Source organism: Xiphophorus maculatus, chromosome 6, assembly GCF_002775205.1.
Source record: "Xiphophorus maculatus strain JP 163 A chromosome 6, X_maculatus-5.0-male, whole genome shotgun sequence".
Lineage (NCBI taxonomy): Eukaryota > Metazoa > Chordata > Actinopteri > Cyprinodontiformes > Poeciliidae > Xiphophorus > Xiphophorus maculatus.
Window position 1 is genome coordinate 8902601 of NC_036448.1, and position 19693 is coordinate 8922293.

The following is a 19693-nucleotide window of genomic DNA, read 5'->3' on the forward strand; positions in this document are numbered from 1 at the left end:
ACAATTTTAATTAGTCATCTAATTAAAATCAATATATCTTAAATCTGCAGCGTGTAGCTTTTATAAAAAATACAGATTTTTATATTTGTTTGTTCTGTCACCATGTTGTGACAGTTTGGTATCAGACAGACAATATGAGAAAAAAAAATCGATCTCTTCTGCCTTCTCCCAGTGCTAACTAGAAACGATATCCTGTAATTAGGCAAAAAAAAAAAACGTTTTAATTTCCATTTTAATACCAACAACAAGTCTAATTTTTTTATACCCTGCAATAAGTGACCTTACAACTAAACCTGTCTTTTGAGAGTTGACTAAGTTTTAGATGTTTCCATTTGCATTTTTATTATTTATCTTTGGTTATGAATTCCAAATCTTTGAGGTTGGAAAGCCTCCTTGTCATCACCCTAATCTTCAACTCCTCCCACTGATTCGCCATCAGATTCAAGTCAGGAGTCTTTCTGGGCCGCCACAAAACACTAATATTACTTCCAGTCAGACGAAATATGTTGGCAACATTAAAGGACTGCTTCAAATCTGCCACAGGTGTGAATAATTGTGGGATAAACTGTAAATATTTTGGGTAGGGAATGGAAAACTCTTGGATTATGCGTATTTTTTTTCTTCTCTTATTAAAAATGGTCAGGGCTTTATCTTAGTCAGTCACATAAAAATCTTAATACCTCACAAGTGGCAGACTTGTATTTAAGACGCGCTACTGCTTCTTCTAGCTAAAGCTAAAGGGAAAACAAGAGAGCAGTCGGCTTGTCGCGGTTTCTATTGCATTGTTTTACATGCAGATCTCGTTAGTGCCTGACGGCTGCCACGCCAGGTCAAAAATCCACTCAAAACTGTCCTCTTATTGGATTTCACTGCATAGAAACCTTCTGTAGATAATAATCGTGAGGAAGCGGTCTATCTAAAGGATAATCCAGGATGCCTGGGGGAGGGGGGAGGGCGCGAAGAGGCCGTTTATCGCAAATCATCCCATAACTGCGTGGCTCAGCAGCTAAAGATGATCTTTACCGACTGTGCGTGTCACACACGCACACACACTTCCTGTTGGTGTGTGTGTGTATGTGTGTGTGGGCGCGCATACAGCCCACACACACCAAGCCAGATGACAGATTACTTTTATGTCATGTGCTTTGAGCCTTGACTTCAAGGGGGATGCAACAGCTGATTCCATATGTGATCATATATTGTTGAATAACCTCCTGAACTACCAGGCAGGATTTAGCAATGTTGGCAAATACGTGAGACATGTCTGGTATTATTCTTACTCACTCCTTTGTGTACGCAGCCTGTTTCCTGTTGCGCATTTACAGCACAAATGCTCAGTGAAGATATGAATATGATTTAATCTCAATAACTCCATTCTTGCTCTACCTACCAGCTTCTGACAAGTTTTCATTCCCTGTGTTTAGCTCCATCCATCGTTCAATCAACTACAGACAGTTTCCCTGTCTCTGCTCAAGAAAAGCCTCCCCTCAGTATGACGCTGCCACTGCCATATGCTGCTGCCTGCCATGATCACAAATTTTGCTGGATGATAAATTCTCCAGGAAATTATTATGATAAACGCCAACATTTGTTGTTTTGAGAGAGCTTTTCACGCAATGTGTTGATAATGTAATAGTAAGTCTCCAAAGCCAATACACTTTGATTTTATAAAGAACATGTAACACTGGAACTGGAAGATATTTCAAACATCCAAAATAAAACCCAACACCCAACAACTGTAAATAAAATGGAAATGCAGCCGTAAACAAAGTGGATTATAAACAAAACTGCCCTTCAAAAAATATTAAGCAACAGAATGGAAATTATGGAGCTCATTTTAATTGATCGCGTTAAGTTCATTTCTGTAGTGCATTTCAGCAACAAGGCAGTTCAAAGTGCTTTACATCATTAAAACATCATACAGACATCACAAGGTTTCCCCCAGAAAAAGTCCAGTGGTTGGGCACTAATCCAGCAGTCCGTCGTGTTTTTGAGGTAAAAAATATTTAAAGTTGACAGGAATTTTGAAAATATCACTTGATTATTATGTGTTATTAAAATATTGGGAAATTAATACCTGAAAACCAACTATAAAGTCTTAAAAAAAACCAGACATTTTAAAAATACTTTAAAAAAAAAAAAGCAATGCTAAGCCTGGTGGGGGCACAAGTAAAACCTGCATAAAACAAGCAACAAACATTACATCTTGTCAGAGACCATAATTAAAATCAAACATGTTGACCAATGTTCCAGTTTCTACTAATCAAAGGCAGTTCTAAACAAGCTGCTGTTAGCCTTGATTTGAAGGAACTCTGTATTTCTGCTTTCCACGCGATTAATTGCTTAATTGTTTATTGCAACAGGCTTACACATGTCATCGTGTGGATGTTGTGTTCAGGGTGATGTTGGAAGTTAGTTTTCACCACACAAACCATTCAACATGTAGATCAAAAGTTTGGTTTTCTGTTGCGTCCCTTAGTCTTTGTGACTTTCTCTCTGGACTCTAACAATTACGTGTTTTCTAAAGGGACTGAATTTTATTTAGGGCTGAATAGAAATGCAAGTCACATATTTTGTATAATTTTTGTAATAATTTTCCTACAGTTAGCAGCTTCGTGTTTCACATGAGACCCCACAAGATATCTTTAAGTTTGCATATGTAAGGTGATCAAATTTGGAAAACTTCAGGATGCATGGATGCTTTTTGCACGAGGTTTTTATTGCAAATGTATATTTTTAAAAGAATTTGTCTTACCCTCGTGTAAAATAACACGTTTTTCCATCCCCAGGTGCTCAATCTGTTTCTTGCCCTGCTGCTCAGCTCCTTCAGCTCCGACAACCTCTCCGCTCCCGAAGAAGACGGCGACCTGAACAACATCCAGGTCGCCATCGGCCGCGTCCACACCGGCCTGTCGTGGCTCTGTGGGAGCATCGTTAACCTCTTCAGACACGGCTTCAGGAGTCAAAAGCAGAAGGCCAAAGAGGCCGTTCAGGCTGAGAAGATGGTCGGAAATCACATAGAAAGCAACGGGGGGATAATCGGAAGCTACGGAGAAAAGTACATCCTTCCTGAAGAGGATAGTTATATGACCAACCCCAACCTGACTGTCGTGGTTCCCATAGCTCCTGGAGAGTCCGATGTGGAGTTTCTGGAGGAGGAAAATTCAGAGTCATCAGAGGATGAGGACAACAAACCGGTAAACTCAGATTCTCTGGCATTTTATATTTGCATTTTATAATTTCTAAAAATAATTTTTCAAGAAAGTAGGACTTAAAAAACTCTGATTCCCTTTGTTAATTGCCTTGAATTCTACGTAAACAGTATCTACGGTTTGTGTTTGGTGTGTTTTGCGTTGCGTTTTTCTGCACATCAATTCTGCTGCAATGTTGCTTCTGACTCGCTTACAAACTGATAAGCAAGCTACAAAATAATCTGCAACCTGCTATGAATCCTCTCCGCTTTCATTTTAACGCTAAGCACCCGAAGAAAATTTCACTCAAGCATTTTATCACCTCACACAATTGTTAGTCTTCACGCTTTAAAGCTAAAACGTAGTTGAAGCATCTCCTTATTCATTTTCTCACATTCGCTTCTGCCAGAAATTATACTGAATGTAACTGAACTGAAAAAGTCCAGATATCCCTTGGTGGATTTTTCCCAATTTTCCCACATTTTGCTTCTTTTAGCTGAATCAATAGTTTGCTGAGAGGTTGCAAAGGATCAGAAGGGTCTCATTGTACAAACATGTTCTGGTGAGATCCTGGAAAGCTGCTTTAGCAAAGTCTTAGTTTAAGGATGGGCACGTTTAAGAATTGCTTGTTTTTAGCTAATTTTTTATAAAGGTGTGGAACAATTTTTCTGGAATTTTAACAGTGCTGTGTACCACTCTCGGTGTAAAGCAAAGTTGGTGAACTCACATGTAAAGATTTGTACAATCATCCTCTTTTAGCTTTTTATTTTTTGTCAAAAACTTTGTGTTTTATTACAATTTTATGCAATAAATAAATTCAAAGTAGAGCCAATAGCCTTCAGATGTCACCCAATTAGCTCTTTGAAGATCTTTGCATTTTCTTAAAAACATAATTGAACAGAACCATGTAGATCAAGAAACACACCAGGGATTTAAAAAAAACAACCTTGGGGCTGAATACAAATGCATACCAAATTTAACCTTTTTTGTAAGACATTGTTTGCAAGGCACTGTAAATACTTTGAGTGCAATTATGACTATTGATCAATTAGTAGCGCAATTAACCTTATGTGTCTGAACAGATGTATTTGTTTTCCAGTTGAATTGAACAGGAGATAAATGACATTAAAGGGGAAATGTTTGTTTGTTTTTTTAATGATTCACCATTGGCACATTTTTTTCCATCACAAAAATCTAACATTGGAAGAGGAGTCCGTAGATTGTTTTGTCGCTACAGGGGCGATGTGTGCATATAGTTTTCTGCAGTGTGAGCCAGCTAGCTTTAGCGGTTAGCTTAGCTGCACAAATAAAATTTAAAAAAAAGCTGGATCTTTGTGGAATGGACTGGCAAGCCACAGTTTATTCATTAAGAAAACTGTAATTCCTAATTACCGTATATGTTTTTGTTTATTCCTTTAAAAAATCCAACTAGTTAAACCCTGCATCCCCGTGCCGCCATCGCTTTCCAGCTAGCTTAAAAGTGTGTTGGAAAGCGGTATCTGGAGCGCGAGGCGTGTGTTGAGGTGGAGGTTATACGTCTGCCTGTCTATCTGTCTGTCTGTCTGGCGGGCGGACAGGAATGGGCCAGATGTGAAGCCGGGCTTTGTAGAAAGATTAAGCTCCCACAGCTGAGGAGAGCCAGACGAGGCCAGGCTGAGCCAAACAGCCTGCTGTCTACGCTCCACATCACACCGCCCTCCTTCAAACCTCCATCGGCTTAGCAGAGCATCAGCAGCTGCTCACAGTTCAAAACAAGGAGGAGTTCTGCCTGAGTAGAGCGTCAAACGCACGCACTGTTGACAGGAGTACGGCTGGTAATTGGTTAGTTGTTAAAAAAAACAACAAAAAAAAAACAAACATGTCTTACACTCACAGGGGTGGGCAACTCCAGGCCTCGAGGGCCGGTTTCCTGCAACTTTTAGATGCATCTCTACTTCAACACACCTGAGTCAAATAATGAGGTCATTAGCAGGACTCTGGAGAACTCGACTGCACTTAGGAGGTGATTCAGCTGCTGGATTCAAGTGTGTTGGACCAGGGAGACATCTAAGAGTTGCAGGACACCGGCCCTCCAGGACCAGGATTGCCCACCCCTGCTCTAATAATTAAGTTTTGGAGAGATTGTTGTTGCTTGTTTTGATGTTGTCACACCACTGTTGTTCATGTGCCGTTAGAAAACAAAAAAAAAATGGTCATGCTGGTAATCTGGTCCCTTGGTCCTGTGATTATTCCTGGATTAAACTTCGTACCCTTTTTATTGGATTGAGTCTGCACATCCTTCCTAAAAAAATCATTGGAAATATGTTGCCCTTACTAATCAAGAAAATCTCATCAAAATTGACTCTGAACAGCATCCCGGTGCTGCGGCTTCCGCACCATTTTGTGTAGAACGGTGCGGAAACTTTGACTAACCTTCCTGTCCAGGAGAAGATCAGCCTTTCGGAGGGCAGCACCGTGGACATGAGGAAGCCTGGAGAGGAGGAAGATGACCTATCGGAGCTGGATGATGACAGTATAGAGCCGGAGGATTGCTTCCCATACTGTGAGTAAGCTTCGGACAACTTTCCAAAGAACTGTCATATTTAGAAATAACGTTATGGTGTTCACCTGGAGAACAGCATGTCCTGGAGATGCAACAGGAAAGCAACAGTAAAGCTAAAATAAGGGATGGAGCAGACGGTACTCTTTAGGAAGCTTAGGTTCTCCACTGTTTGCAGCTAGCTGCTGTACATCTTCTGTAAGTCCGTAGCGAAGAGTGCCCTCTCTTCTGCCATTACCTGTTGGGGTTGCAGCATCAAAACCAGGGTCTTAAAAAAAGCTAAACAACCCGATAAAGTTCTGGGGACAACTGTGGAATATATTTCATAGCTAAAGGGTGGCGTGAGGAACTGTTTCTGTGATACAGGCAAGGCAACAAGCCAGCATACACAATCTGCGTGGTGTCTGCCCATCCTTAGAAAGTCTTAAATTCATGCATCTAAATTTAAACCTTCAAGATGTCTTAAGTTCCTAAAAATGTAAGTTGGGCATAAATACGTGAATCACAGATCTTAAATTTTGTCTTGGCAGGACTATTTATTGTCGCATACGTAGATTTCTGTCAGATAAAAGTTTGAGTCGCGCGCGGACATCTTCCCTTCGTTCTACCGCTAACTGACTGCTAATATACTCTTGCAAAGTAGCTAGCAACAAAACTAGATACCCTGCTTTTTTGCGACTATTATAGGTAAGTGCAAATTTATTGCCAGTTTGTTTTCGCCTCTGGCTCATTCCCTCACTTCTAGGCTGCATTCTGGTCCTAAAAATCTTTTAAGTTTGACCCCATGGCTGTAGAGAGCAACATGCACTATGAGAAGCAAAGAGCTACAAACAAACTTCAGAAATGTAAAAAATTATGCTATGCTGTAATACTGCAGGAGCCCCCAACCATACCTTATATTTCTATATATATTTTTGGTCTTAAAAATTAATTCAAGGTGGCATTTAAAAGGTCTTAAAAAGTCTTAAGCATGACATGAATAGATCAGATACCCTGATCTATTTAGACAGGCAGATATTATGTTTGACACTCTTGGCCTAAGCCGTGTTTGTGTAGATCAACCACAAGTTGGAACTGGAAACTATCAGTCTGAACAAACCTGAGGAGAAACTAAAAGATGATGGTAGCCTCTTGTTACATGAATGTTTGAATATGTTTGAAATCACTACATCAGTCAAATGAACATGTTTGTCCAAAGCCACTTTTGTCTAACATGCGTTTTCGATGTTGCGTTCAGTGTGTCTGAGGCACTGTCCGTGCTGCGACATCGACACCAGCCGCGGCCTGGGCCAAGCCTGGTGGAGGCTGAGGAAGACCTGCTACCAGATCGTAGAACACAGCTGGTTTGAGACCTTCATCATCTTCATGATCCTGCTCAGCAGCGGGGCTCTGGTAAAATCCTGTCCTGATCGGCGGTTAGCAGCAGCTGGAAATGTTTTCGTGCTCCATTGATCTGATTGGCTGGTTGTCCCCTTTTTTTTCCGGCAGGCGTTTGAAGATATCTACATCGAGAGGAGAAAAGTCATTAAAGTGATGTTGGAGTACGCCGACAAAGTCTTCTCCTACATCTTTGTCCTGGAAATGTTCCTCAAGTGGATAGCATATGGCTTCAAGAAATATTTCACCAACTACTGGTGCTGGCTCGACTTCCTCATTGTGGATGTGAGTGAATGTTTGGCTATCATTAGTGTATTTATTTGATCTTTTTATGAAAGATAAAATACTGTGGTATTTCAGGTTGAATTGTGGTTAATTTCTACATAGCTTCATTTTCTGTTGGGTTGGTGCTCCATTACAGTGCGTTGCATAAGTATTCATTACTCTTTTTGTCACATTACAATCACACATGAAATAATTTCAATGAGATTTCATGTGATGGTATAAAACAAGTCCATGATTTTTGACCTTTTTTTTTACATATAAAAATCAGAAAGTGTTGCAGGCACGTATATTTTCCCTACCTTACCATTATGCTCCTAAAAAATTCCAGTGCAGCCAAATGCTTTCAGTTTTCACATCCTGCATCAATAGTTTGTAGAACAAACTTTCACTGCAGTTGCATCTAGAAACTGACATTTTGGTTAACTTAAGGTTAACAAAGCATCTCCAGTTTAGTCACTGTGGAAGGACAGCCTGTGAGCTACAGTTTCCAAGTGTTGCTAAATATTCCCATGTGGATTCAGATCACATCGGCTTTCATTTTGCCACTTTTCCACAACAGTTTCATTTTGTAGTTGTGTCTGAGTTATGTATCTCTGCAGCTCCTCCAGAGGTAAAATTGGCCTCTTGGCTGCTTCAAAACTTTAGATATTATTTTGTAACCAAACCTTTTCATAACTGTTTGCTGTGTTTCTTGGTCTAAATAATATTGTTTGTTCATCGATGCACTGGAGATCTTCACTGTACAGCTGGATGTTTAGATTAGATTTTATGCATGTGGAAATTTTCTTTGTGTAAATTAGTTTACGTCTGACAGGCAGCTGGTTTACAGGGTGTCTGCAAATGCACTGCACACTTCTTTTTAATTTGAACAATTTTCAATGACTTGCTTCCTTATTTGTGTCGATATATCATCCATCCATGCATTCATTAGCTTCCGCTTAACACACAGAGGCTTGTGATTGTAATGTGACATAATGTTAATAGGTTCATGGGTTAAGCATAATTTCGCAATGCACTGTATTATCAGAAAAGGGTTTGTCTGTTTATTTCTAACAAATCTAAGTCTATAAAATGCTCAACCACCGTCTTTACCAACCCTTTAACTATTTTTCTGTTGCTGAAGAGGCTAACTAGAGCACAGCTTCCCAAACGTTTCTTTGCCACAGACCCACGAACGGCGTTAGCTTCTAGCTGGAGACGGCTTTTGCAAGTCCACAGACAATTCTACAAAATATGTAAAGAAAAATCAACTTTCAGAATGTTTTTCTTGCTTTTATTCACTATATAATAGTCATTACCTTTTTTGTAAATGCTACCTCATATCTCGTGATATGAGGACTCTTGTGGCTGGTCAGGAGTTGTGGTGGAACATTTTTCTGATAATAAAATTTCACCAAATTATGTTGATTGTAAGAAAGATGTCATATTTTATATTTATTACAGCAAATTTGATGTAACTTCCACAGGTGTTTTTGTACAGTTACGTGCGTCTTTTTCTTGACAGACATTTGACTGGCAGCCAATCAGAAAGATTATCATTGCAAATAACATTTCAATAACTTATAATTTAGAATAATGATTGAAAAACATTACATTAAAAATTTTAAATCTAAAATAGTGATGATTTAAAGATTTTTTTTTTTAGTTTTGCTTTTTTATTTTCTCAACTTCCCTCCAGCCTTCTGAGGCACAACACTTTGAAAAGCACCGAAGTGAAGTTTCCGAAATCCCAAACTGAAACAATTATTACATTAAACAGTTTGTTCTTAAAACGGGTTCTGCATTTCACTTACTGTAAATCAGTGTGGCTCTGTGGTGCGTGCACATCCAAAGTGGCCGAAGCATGACTTGACCTCTTCTGATTTCACCTGCCGTTACACAGATCGCCACAGACCGCACTATTGTTAGGGTAAGTTGTAGCTAGCGGGTCTCAGGTGAGTGTGGGATCGGGGATCACACTCGGCCGGTGTGTTTCTTCTTCACTTGTATCTGCTGCTTTGTTGTGATATTAAGGCCTCCGTCTCGTCTCCAAGCGAATCGATTGGGTACGAAATGTGCAGAAAACAAAACGTGCTTGGCTTTTATATTAAAAACAAATGCAGCACCATGCGCTCCGAGGATTATCTACAGAAGATCTTGTTTATGCTGGAAGGGACAATAAAGTTATTAAATGTGCCTGATTATAACAGGACCTTGCAACAATATTTTTACTCTTTCAACTTTTGCCACTGGCAACCTCATGTCTGAGGTTGTTTCACATGAAAGGTTTAAAACATGCAAACACTGTGATATAAAACTTAGAAAGGCCCAGTCAAAGTCTGAACCTAAATCCAATTTGCCATCTTTGCTGAGACCTGAAAATTGACGTTCACAAACATTTTACATCCAATCTGATTGAGTTTGAGCGAATCTGAAATGAGGAGTGGGCAAATTCTTAATCGGAGAAGGTGCAAATCCCCCGAAACACCTTCAATGTGGCTGCAGCAAAAGGCGATTCTGTCATTGTGACTGTAAGTATCGACTCAGATACAAATCAGAGAAACAAGCGCATGTGACACTTTATTTCAGATGTTCAATAGTACGAAACATGTCGGAATGAATCCATATGTAAATGTCACTTTCCTTCCGCCAGTTTGTCAGGTGTTGCATTGCGTTAGTCTGTTAAAGTGAAATACCTTGAAGTTCATGGTTGTAATTTAACAAAATGTGTAAAAGTGAAAAAGTTATGGATATTTTTGCAAGGCACTGTGCTTTTTTTTTTTTACTGTAATGTTTATTTGTGTAAATTTATCGGTTGAATTAACACCTGCTCTGTTTTAACGACAGTGGAACAAAACATTTATTTATTTATTGGTCTGACTGTAATAATGCCACTTTATTATAATTTTATTATTCAGTTTTCTTTTTTTTTATTTTAACTTACACTCTTTTGGAGCCAAAGTTGTCCAGAAAATAACAATTGAGTATCTTCTTTAGATATATTGGCCCAACACATCTCTTAATAGACTTTTATAAAGAAATTCAGGACATTTGTGCCTCTAAGTCTTAAATTGGTATTGATTTCTGGATGTGATCAGCTTAATACAAATTCGGAAACAATTCGACAAAGATTTATAAGTTCTTTATAAAACTCCCTCTATTTGATATATATCCATATTTATATGCATATATAGCTGAGTATGCATGCATGGACCATATGTGCATACTTGTCTGTGTTTCGTCATGACATGAGCTTCCTCTGTCTGTCATTTTTGTCATGCCATTTTCATTTATAGCTGCCATCCATGGGCCATTCTTCAGAGGAATACCATTTTGTTTTGTCTGTTCTGGATGTAGAATAGAGTGGAAGTTTAAATTAGCTACAATTAAAAGACGAACCAAATCTAAACCAAATTTTAATAGGTGTTTTCCTGACTGTGGAATGTCCCAAAGCTACACACAAAAAAACCCACCAAATATGGCTCCATAAACGTTTTAGCAAGTCTCCTTTGATTTATGTTATATATTCCTTCAGTCTTTATGATTTTTCAGCTTCTTTTCATTGGGTTTTACATAATACTGCATTTTTTAAAATTATTTTGTCAGTAAAATAGGTTTGTGGGTTTTGGTTTGTATTTAGGTGTCTCTGATAAGCTTGGTTGCAAATTCACTGGGATATTCGGACTTCTCCGCCATCAAGTCACTGCGAACCCTCCGGGCCTTGAGGCCTCTCAGAGCACTGTCCAGATTTGAGGGCATGAGGGTAAGAGACTAATGTGCATGTCTGCCACTGTGATGTCTTTGCAAAGAAAATGCCGTTCTGTTGAATGCTAATTGTACTGGCTTTTACCCTCAACTGTAGACCAAGTATGGAAATGTTTAGTTTTAACTCAAAAGCTGAAATGAAACCTGAACTATGAGGAGTTGAAAAAGGAGGCTTCATGGATGCAAAGAGCGGAGAAAGAAGGAGGAATTCCAACTATCTGGTCCATGGGGAAAAATCACATTTCCGCTTTCTAACCGTACAGTCAGCCAGTCAGAAGTTTACAGAGGAGTGCCGATAAAAATTAGGTGGATTAGCAGAGTTTGCCAAACTTGGTGATGTCAGGATATTCATGAGACTGTCATACAACAGGCTTCAGTCAGAGGCTTCTTCAAATGTGTTGCAACACTGACTGCTACCAGAGATCCTTACTGCCCTCAGCATTCATACTGATTCCTTGATGATGCTTGCATGATATAAGTCCACATTTAATTTCACCTTAGATTACATGAAATATACATATATATATATATACAAATGAGTTGTATTAAGTTGGATCCAATTGAGTTGAGTTGAATTGAAATGACAACATACCTTCACATCCTGCATTTAAATAGTAACTCTGGGATGTAAGGTAACTTTATTTATATAGCCCGTTTACAGCAACAAGGCAATTCAAGGTGGTTTACGTGAATTAGAGGAAATACAAACAAGATAACAAAAACCAAAAGAAAAACAAAGTACTCCACAATTTATATGCTAGTAGGAGTTTCTCTAGATAAACTAAAAGAAAAGAAAAGTAAAAGTATAAAACTACATGTAGGTTCCCCATGTTTCAATAAGAACAAGTACGGTAGTCCATAATTTATAAACTTGTAGGGGATTCTCTGGATTCCTGTTCTGAAAAAACTACATGTTGGTTCTCCACATTTGGTTCTAGACTTTCTGAAGTAGTAGCTCCAGTGTGGAGCTAGAGAGAAAATAGTTTGGATGAATATGTATTAGCTCTTCTTGTCTTTGACCCTGCAGGTGGTGGTGAATGCCCTCATAGGAGCCATCCCCTCCATTATGAACGTGCTTCTCGTGTGTCTTATCTTCTGGCTCATCTTCAGCATCATGGGAGTCAACCTGTTTGCTGGCAAGTTCGGGAAGTGCGTGAACAGAACGGGCTTTATCCACAGCATCTCTGTGGTCAACAACAAGTCCGACTGTCTTGCAATGAATGACACGCAGTTCTACTGGACAAAGGTGAAGGTCAACTTTGACAATGTTGGCCTCGGCTACCTTTCCCTTCTGCAAGTGGTGAGTTTCTCTCTGCTGTCAGAATGTAGTTTTTCTTTTTTTTTCTTAATGTTAATATTAATTAGGTTCGTTGCTGCCAGGAATTACACTTAACATAAAAACAATTTCTCACATAGCAACACATCTTGATTTCTACTAATGTAGTTTTAGATCAACTTCTATGGATTTATTTATAGGTTTTAAATAGTCCTGTCAGAAATACAGCTCAGAAAAAACATTTCGATGATGAACAATTTAATGATTAACAAATTGTTCTGTTTTTAGGCGACGTTTAAAGGATGGATGGAAATAATGAATGCCGCCGTTGATTCAAGAGGAGTAAGTGTTTGAGTCTCTGTTCAGGGTTTGAATATTTGTTTTTTCCAGCAAACAGTTCACTGACGAAACCATTTGCAGGTGGAGGAGCAACCCAGCAGAGAAATCAACCTCTACATGTACATCTACTTTGTTGTCTTCATCATATTTGGCTCTTTTTTTACCCTCAACCTCTTCATCGGGGTCATCATTGACAATTTCAATCAGCAGAAGAGAAAGATAAGTATTTAAGGCACTGTTGTTGTTAAGTTTAGAAGAGTTGTTTTTCTCTTATCTATAAATGAAACATGCAAAGCTCAGCGCATTTTAGCTGCTTCCTTTGGACAGTTGAAGAAAAGTAGCAACCAGTTGTGTATGCTAGCACAATGCCAGGGTGGGAAGACATCAGCACCTGATTTAGGGAAGTAATCGCTGATTACTTCTCCATTTTCAAACAAGTTCTTGTTCATTCATGAGTGAAAAACAAAAATGCAGAAGTAGAGCTGCATGATTTTAGATAATAAGGTGATGGCGACACTATTGGTAAAAATTACACTCATTTTTTACTGTACTTTTAACACTCTTTGTGACGTTTAGACTCTTGGGCACTTTTATCTATTCTAGTGATGATGAGTATCAGGTTGGCATGCAAAAGAGTGAACTTATTGCACTTTAAAACAGATTTTAACAATGGAAACACTCGTACTATGATTATTATTACCGAGATATTGTGCGGCCTTACTAAGGAGTCCACGCAGATTCGTCCCAAGGTTGAACCGCACGATGATTTGAAATGGAAAACTGAAGAAAAAAAAAAGTGAATGGAAAACGAGGTTCAAAGGAGAAATCTCTTCTGTATTCTCATTAAATGTGAGCCCTTCTGTTTAAAAGCTGGAGCTTGACCTCTACTGGATCAAGAAAAGAGCAATGATCAAAAGCATAGCAGCAACTCAACAACAGAATGACTTTGTTGTAATGTCTTAGTCAAACTGTGGTGCTACCTTAAGATAGCTGTGCATAAAGCCTAGAAACCTCCATGAACCGAGGCAACGTTGTGAAAAATGTTAGATCAAGATTTCTCCACAGTTATGCCAGAGACTGAAAAGACAGGAAATGGTTCCTTCACGTTACTTCTGCTAAAGTTGCAGCTACTTTCCCATGACTCTAAGCTGCCTCAACTCTGAAGAAAGTTCCCATATCTACTAAAAGACAATGAATAAATCAATTTAATTTTTTTTTTTTTAATTCTCCTTTTTATATTTAAAAATGAGGTGAATGTAATAGTAATGTGATGTTTTGGTTTTATACTTAGGTGGACAGGATATTTTCATGACCGAGGAACAAAAGAAGTACTACAATGCAATGAAAAAGTTGGGATCGAAGAAGCCTCAAAAGCCAATACCGAGGCCTGCGGTAAAACAGAACCCGTCACAGTGTCAATCCCTCCACATTCATTTTTCCTTTGTATTTGTGAATTGCTCTTCTGATGTAAGATTATGGTTTTACAGACTGAGGGTTCGTGTTTTCCAATTTCAGAACATTCTCCAAGCCTTCTTCTTCGATCTGGTGTCCAAGCAAGCCTTCGACATCATGATCATGATGCTCATCATCGTCAACATGGTGACCATGATGGTGGAAACCGACGAGCAGTCGGAGCGAATGGAGTCTGTTCTCAACATCATCAACCTGGTCTTCATCGTTATCTTCACAACTGAATGCCTGATTAAGCTCTTTGCTCTCCGATGTTACTTCTTCACTGTTGCATGGAACATTTTTGACTTTGTGGTTATCATTCTTTCTATTATTGGTAAGGAACATCTTATTGCCTCCATCATATTGAAGGTAACTTCAACAGGGTGGAGGCTTTCAGTAGACAGACATTATTCAGTGTGTTGATACCTTTCCATAGCCAACTCTCTAAAGCTCTGACCTACAGATAGCAACTTTCCTTTTGATGAACAACAAATATTTTTTTCCAATTTTCTGTCATATTATATTCTTGTCTTTACAAGAATATTTCTGTAGATATTGAAATTGTAATTTTGTCCGAACTGTTCCAAAGTTGCAGAGCTGTCTCCCTCTGCATTACTGCAAATCAACAAATAGATGGAGCAGAGATGTCAGTGCTAATAATTTAAACCAAGAAAATTACATTAAGTCCTTTACTACAAAGAATACAGCTCACCAACTTACTAATTTTATTGCACACCTCAAAATGTAGAAGCACGATATATCACAAAAATACATTAAATCTTTTCCCAAGGATTGACATTATATAGCTCTACAGTTTAGCAAGGTATTAATACAATGACAGCATAATGAAAGAGTTGGCATTAGCATCTTTTTATTAGCACAAAGACTGATTAACTGTCAGTCTTTGTGTATATTCCTTGTGGAGTTAGTAGACCGTTATCTTAAATTTAAAATTCTCAAATATACTTTATAGTCCAGTCTGTTGTCTGAAAAATTAGGCTGAGCCTTTCAAAGTATAAAAAAGAGAGACTTTACTTTAATACATGTAGCTAGCTTTTTGTTATCAACAACTCCCACACCAAATAATGTTGGGTTGTGCTTCTCAATTCCAGTCCTCAGGCCCCCCTGCTCTGCATGTTTTAGATGTGCCTCTATACCAGAACAGCTGATTCAAATGATTGCATGACGTCTTCTGCAGCCGCCAAGTACTGCAGAAGCCTGTTAATCACCCAAAGATTCAATCCAGGTGTGTGGCAGAAGGGAAACCCCTAAAACATGCAGGGCAGGGGGGCCTGAGGACCGGAATTGAGAAACACTGGGACTCACCCGTTCGATCAGTAAACACGCAAGTGCTTAAAAAAGATCCGACTACTAGTTTCTGACTAGTTGATCACAGATCGACGGCGATCATAATTCTGGCCATTGCTGTTTGTATGTCTCTCATTAACTCATAGTTGGAAAAAAAATGATACAACTTATCTAATCTGTTCTCACTTGGTTTTCCTCTCAATTCAGGGATTGTCCTCGCTGATATCATTGAGAAGTACTTTGTATCTCCAACGCTGTTTCGAGTCATCAGACTGGCCAGGATAGGACGTGTACTTCGACTTATCCGTGCAGCCAAAGGAATAAGGACTTTACTGTTTGCCTTAATGATGTCCATGCCAGCACTGTTCAACATTGGCCTCCTGCTTTTTCTCGTAATGTTCATCTACGCCATCTTTGGCATGGCGAACTTTGCCTACGTGAAGAAGCAAGATGGGATCGATGACATGTTTAACTTTGAGACCTTTGGGAACAGTATCATCTGCCTTTTTCAGATCAGCACCTCAGCAGGCTGGGACAACCTCCTGAGCCCCATAATGTCAAGCCCCCCCGAGGAGTGTGACATCAACTTTATCAACACTGGCACCAACGCCCGCGGAAACTGCGGGAACCCGTCGGTGGGCATTGCTTTCTTTGTGAGCTACATCATCATTTCTTTTCTCATCGTGGTAAATATGTACATAGCCATCATCCTGGAGAACTTCAGCGTTGCCACCGAGGAGAGCACAGAACCTCTGAGCGAGGATGACTTCGAAATGTTCTATGAGGTCTGGGAGAAGTTTGACTCCGAGGCCACTCAGTTCATAGAGTTCTCGATGCTGGAGAGGTTTGCCGATGCGCTGTCGGAACCGCTGCGGATCGCGAAGCCCAACAAGATCCAGCTGATCTCCATGGACCTTCCTATGGTGAGCGGGGACAAGATCCACTGCCTGGACATCCTGTTTGCGTTCACAAAACGCGTACTGGGGGAGTCGGGTGACATGGACACCCTCAAGCAGCAGATGGAGGAGAAGTTCATGATGACCAACCCATCTAAGGTCTCCCACGAGCCCATCACTTCGACGCTGCGCCGTAAAATGGAGGAGGTGTCTGTGGTCATCATCCAGAGGTGCTACAGGAGGCATCTGGTGCGGCGGCAAATGAAGCAGGCGTCTTACATCTACAGACAAATCAACTACGAGACGGTGGTGGATGTGGACAACGCTCCAGAGACGGAGGGGCTCATAGCTTCCATGATACAGCACTTCGCTCCTGTAGCGATACAAGTCAAACAGACAGTGGAGGACTCGCTGTTGTCCTCACCGCCATCTTACGATAGCGTGACTCGGGGGGCCGGTGTAAGCCCCTCTGCTACAGTCAGAACCGCATCTAGAGGCCCCGAAGCCCAGGACCCGACTGAAAACTACGAGGAAACATTTCTTTGAGACGGCATCGAGGCGGATTGAATTGATTGAGCAATAATTCATGCTAAACTGATTTTTTTAATGGTTTTGTAAGACGCAGAGGATATATGCGATATTTTTTAAAGTACAGTAGCTCACAGCCACTATTTTAGTAGAAAGACAATCCTGAATAAATGTAACCTTCACATTGACAATAGGTTCTATAGTTCATATTTTTCAAAACGCCTCTGGGAAAGTTGTAGGGATGTTTTTGGTTACTCTTACGGTGAGATGAGGGCCAGTATTTAAATTACAAACTATATCAGAACAGTGAACCACTCCAGTTTTTACATGCAAGGGTGCTTATAGGTTACAGGCAGTCTCATTCTACTGTTTTATACTCTACAGAATAACTTATCTGCACTTTAATCAAAACACTGGATGGTCATTTTGTTGATTGTATTAAAACGTAAGTTCTTTAATTAATAGCAGTCCTCTAAATTTTCCCATTCATTTAGCGCTCATAAATCTGAGATATTAGAGCATTTTCAATGTAAAGCGATAATGCTGGATGCAAAGTGCTTTACGATGCATTCCTCCATTTTGTTCAGATCTCCGTTGTTAGGTTGCCTTCTCCTTGGTTGCTGTGACTTGTACGAAATCCAAAAATGCTGAACGTTCAAACTTTCAAGCACATCTGTATCAACTAAACGTAAATGCTTTGTCAAAAAAAATATGCATGGTGATCAAGTTCTCATTTGCATTTTTTTTTTATTATTTCTCAGATTTCTCACATCTTTTTGCATTAGTAGAATGTAGTTCCAACCTTTGAGCAGTAGATTTTACATAAGTCTAGACAAAAGCTGTATAATTATCTAGGAGGCATCCGGTTCATGAGGCATGAATGCTTTTGAACGGCTCTGTAGATGATTGTTGTGTCATCTCAGCCTGGGAAAATCTGACTGCAAGTTGAGGCTGCTGCCTGTACTTCATCTGAAAACCCAAATGTAAACTCTGGACATCAAAAGTCAAAACAGGTTGATAAGAGAAGCAGGAACAGAATGAAGTGGTGTAAGGATTTTTTTTTTATTATTGTCATACCACCTTGCTTGTTTTGTTACGAAATTCGGACTCAGGTCCCAGATTAAGAAATTTACTATAAAACCCCAAACAGAGTAATTTCTGTTAAATGGAAAAGAAAGACCAGTATTTATTAATCTACACAACACCATCAATATCAAGCAACCTTAAAGCACTTTGTTTCAATCCAAACAATAACGTGAAGATTGTTCAAATTGTTTCTACCACTGTTTTTAATACAGGATACAAAGGCAAAAGCTTTTAAATACTATCTGATTCCAGACAATATTTAGAGTTGGCTAATGTTGACTTAATGGTGGAATTTCAGCTGAATCAAATATTTGTCCACGATAAAGTTTAATAATTTATGTTAAGGCTAAACAGATGGATATTTATCTATTAAAAAAATTTCTTTTTTTAGAATTTCAGATTTGACATATCCAGTTGATATTTTGTTTTCAACTCTTAAGAAATGGGTTACATTGTTAACTTCAAAAATATACAAATAAATTATGTTTTTTTTTCTTCTTGGGACTGGAAAAAGAAGCACAATCCTTGCTGTGTAGTCATCATGCTTACTTCAGAGAACAGGGTGGATTTTGTGATATTTACCACATCGATAAACGAAGGAGTGTCTGTTGTTAGGCAGGGTCGCGTGTGCTGACGACCCCTAATTCATGTGCCTGATTTTGACCGTTGCCCGCACACTCCTCTGGATCTCTTTAGGCTGCTTAATTTGATCAGATGGGTGTGGATTTTTGGAGTGAAGTGAATGCACTGAGAGCAAACTTTTATAAGCTTGTGAAGAGGTTTAAGGCTAATTTCTAGCTTTTTGTTTTGTCTTTTTTTGTAATGTGTTTCTGATTAAAAAAAACAACAAAAAACGGTGGTTCATTATGACCATAGCTAGGTACAATCAGACGACGTTAAAAAAAAATAAAAAATCTAGGCTCATTTTTTTTTGTATGCAATATTTTATCCTTCAGAAGATGATTGTCTGTATCGCATTTATGAGAAGTTATTCATGGGTTGTTTTATTCGGTTGTAATAAAACTCTTTTCTCATATCTGCAGCCTGTGAGTAAATGTTGCGGGAGAAGCTGGTTAGATGACCTCGTCGCATTTATTTCATTCTCCTTTTTCCTCTCTTTAGGACTTCATCCGCCGATTAAAAATAAATAAATTAAAGTTTTTAGGGCTCTCAGGTTTTTAGTTTAAAAAAAAAAAAGAAGAAAAATTTCAACAAGGTTGCCAATTTGGATTTAGCCCTGAAGAGATTTCCTCTCTCTGGTTGTCAGGGTGGTCAAATCCAACTCTGACCAGCTGGGATAGCAGGATAATCTGTATGTTAAAAAAAATCACTTGTTTTAATTACACACTCACATACACACAAACACAGAGTCTGCCTTTTTCTCCCATCCTCACTCTCACCCACAAACTTATACATACAGTCTCCGTCTGCAATTGTATGCATAAACAAATCTTTCACATGTGCTCTTTGCAAGCCGTCCTCATAATTACGCGAAATTTAATTCGGATCCGTGCATAAACTGACCAAATGTGCCTCGGTAATTGATCAGATTTTTTTTTTTTTTTTAAGCGTTTGTACATGTGGAGGAGATTAAAGCTTTGTCGGTATGGGAAATAATTTTTTTTTTAAAGATTAGAAAGGCACTATGACTAATTACAAAATGTAACAGCAT

The 19693-nt window shown here is 39.0% G+C and overlaps 1 protein-coding gene across 1 annotated transcript in view; it reads left to right on the forward strand.

Moving 5' to 3' along the window:
• The window catches only part of LOC102233709 (sodium channel protein type 4 subunit alpha B-like), a 47728-nt gene extending 28625 nt beyond the window's left edge, over nt 1-19103 (forward strand). The window contains exons 17-27 of the mRNA XM_023335944.1: nt 2790-3197; nt 5616-5733; nt 6968-7122; nt 7219-7392; nt 11012-11134; nt 12164-12436; nt 12701-12754; nt 12833-12970; nt 14039-14143; nt 14267-14537; nt 15719-19103. Coding sequence (XP_023191712.1) covers nt 2790-3197; nt 5616-5733; nt 6968-7122; nt 7219-7392; nt 11012-11134; nt 12164-12436; nt 12701-12754; nt 12833-12970; nt 14039-14143; nt 14267-14537; nt 15719-16953 — 3054 coding nt within the window. The 3' untranslated portion in view covers nt 16954-19103. The remainder of the gene's footprint in view (nt 1-2789; nt 3198-5615; nt 5734-6967; nt 7123-7218; nt 7393-11011; nt 11135-12163; nt 12437-12700; nt 12755-12832; nt 12971-14038; nt 14144-14266; nt 14538-15718) is intronic.
• Nucleotides 19104-19693: the final 590 nt, after the last annotated feature.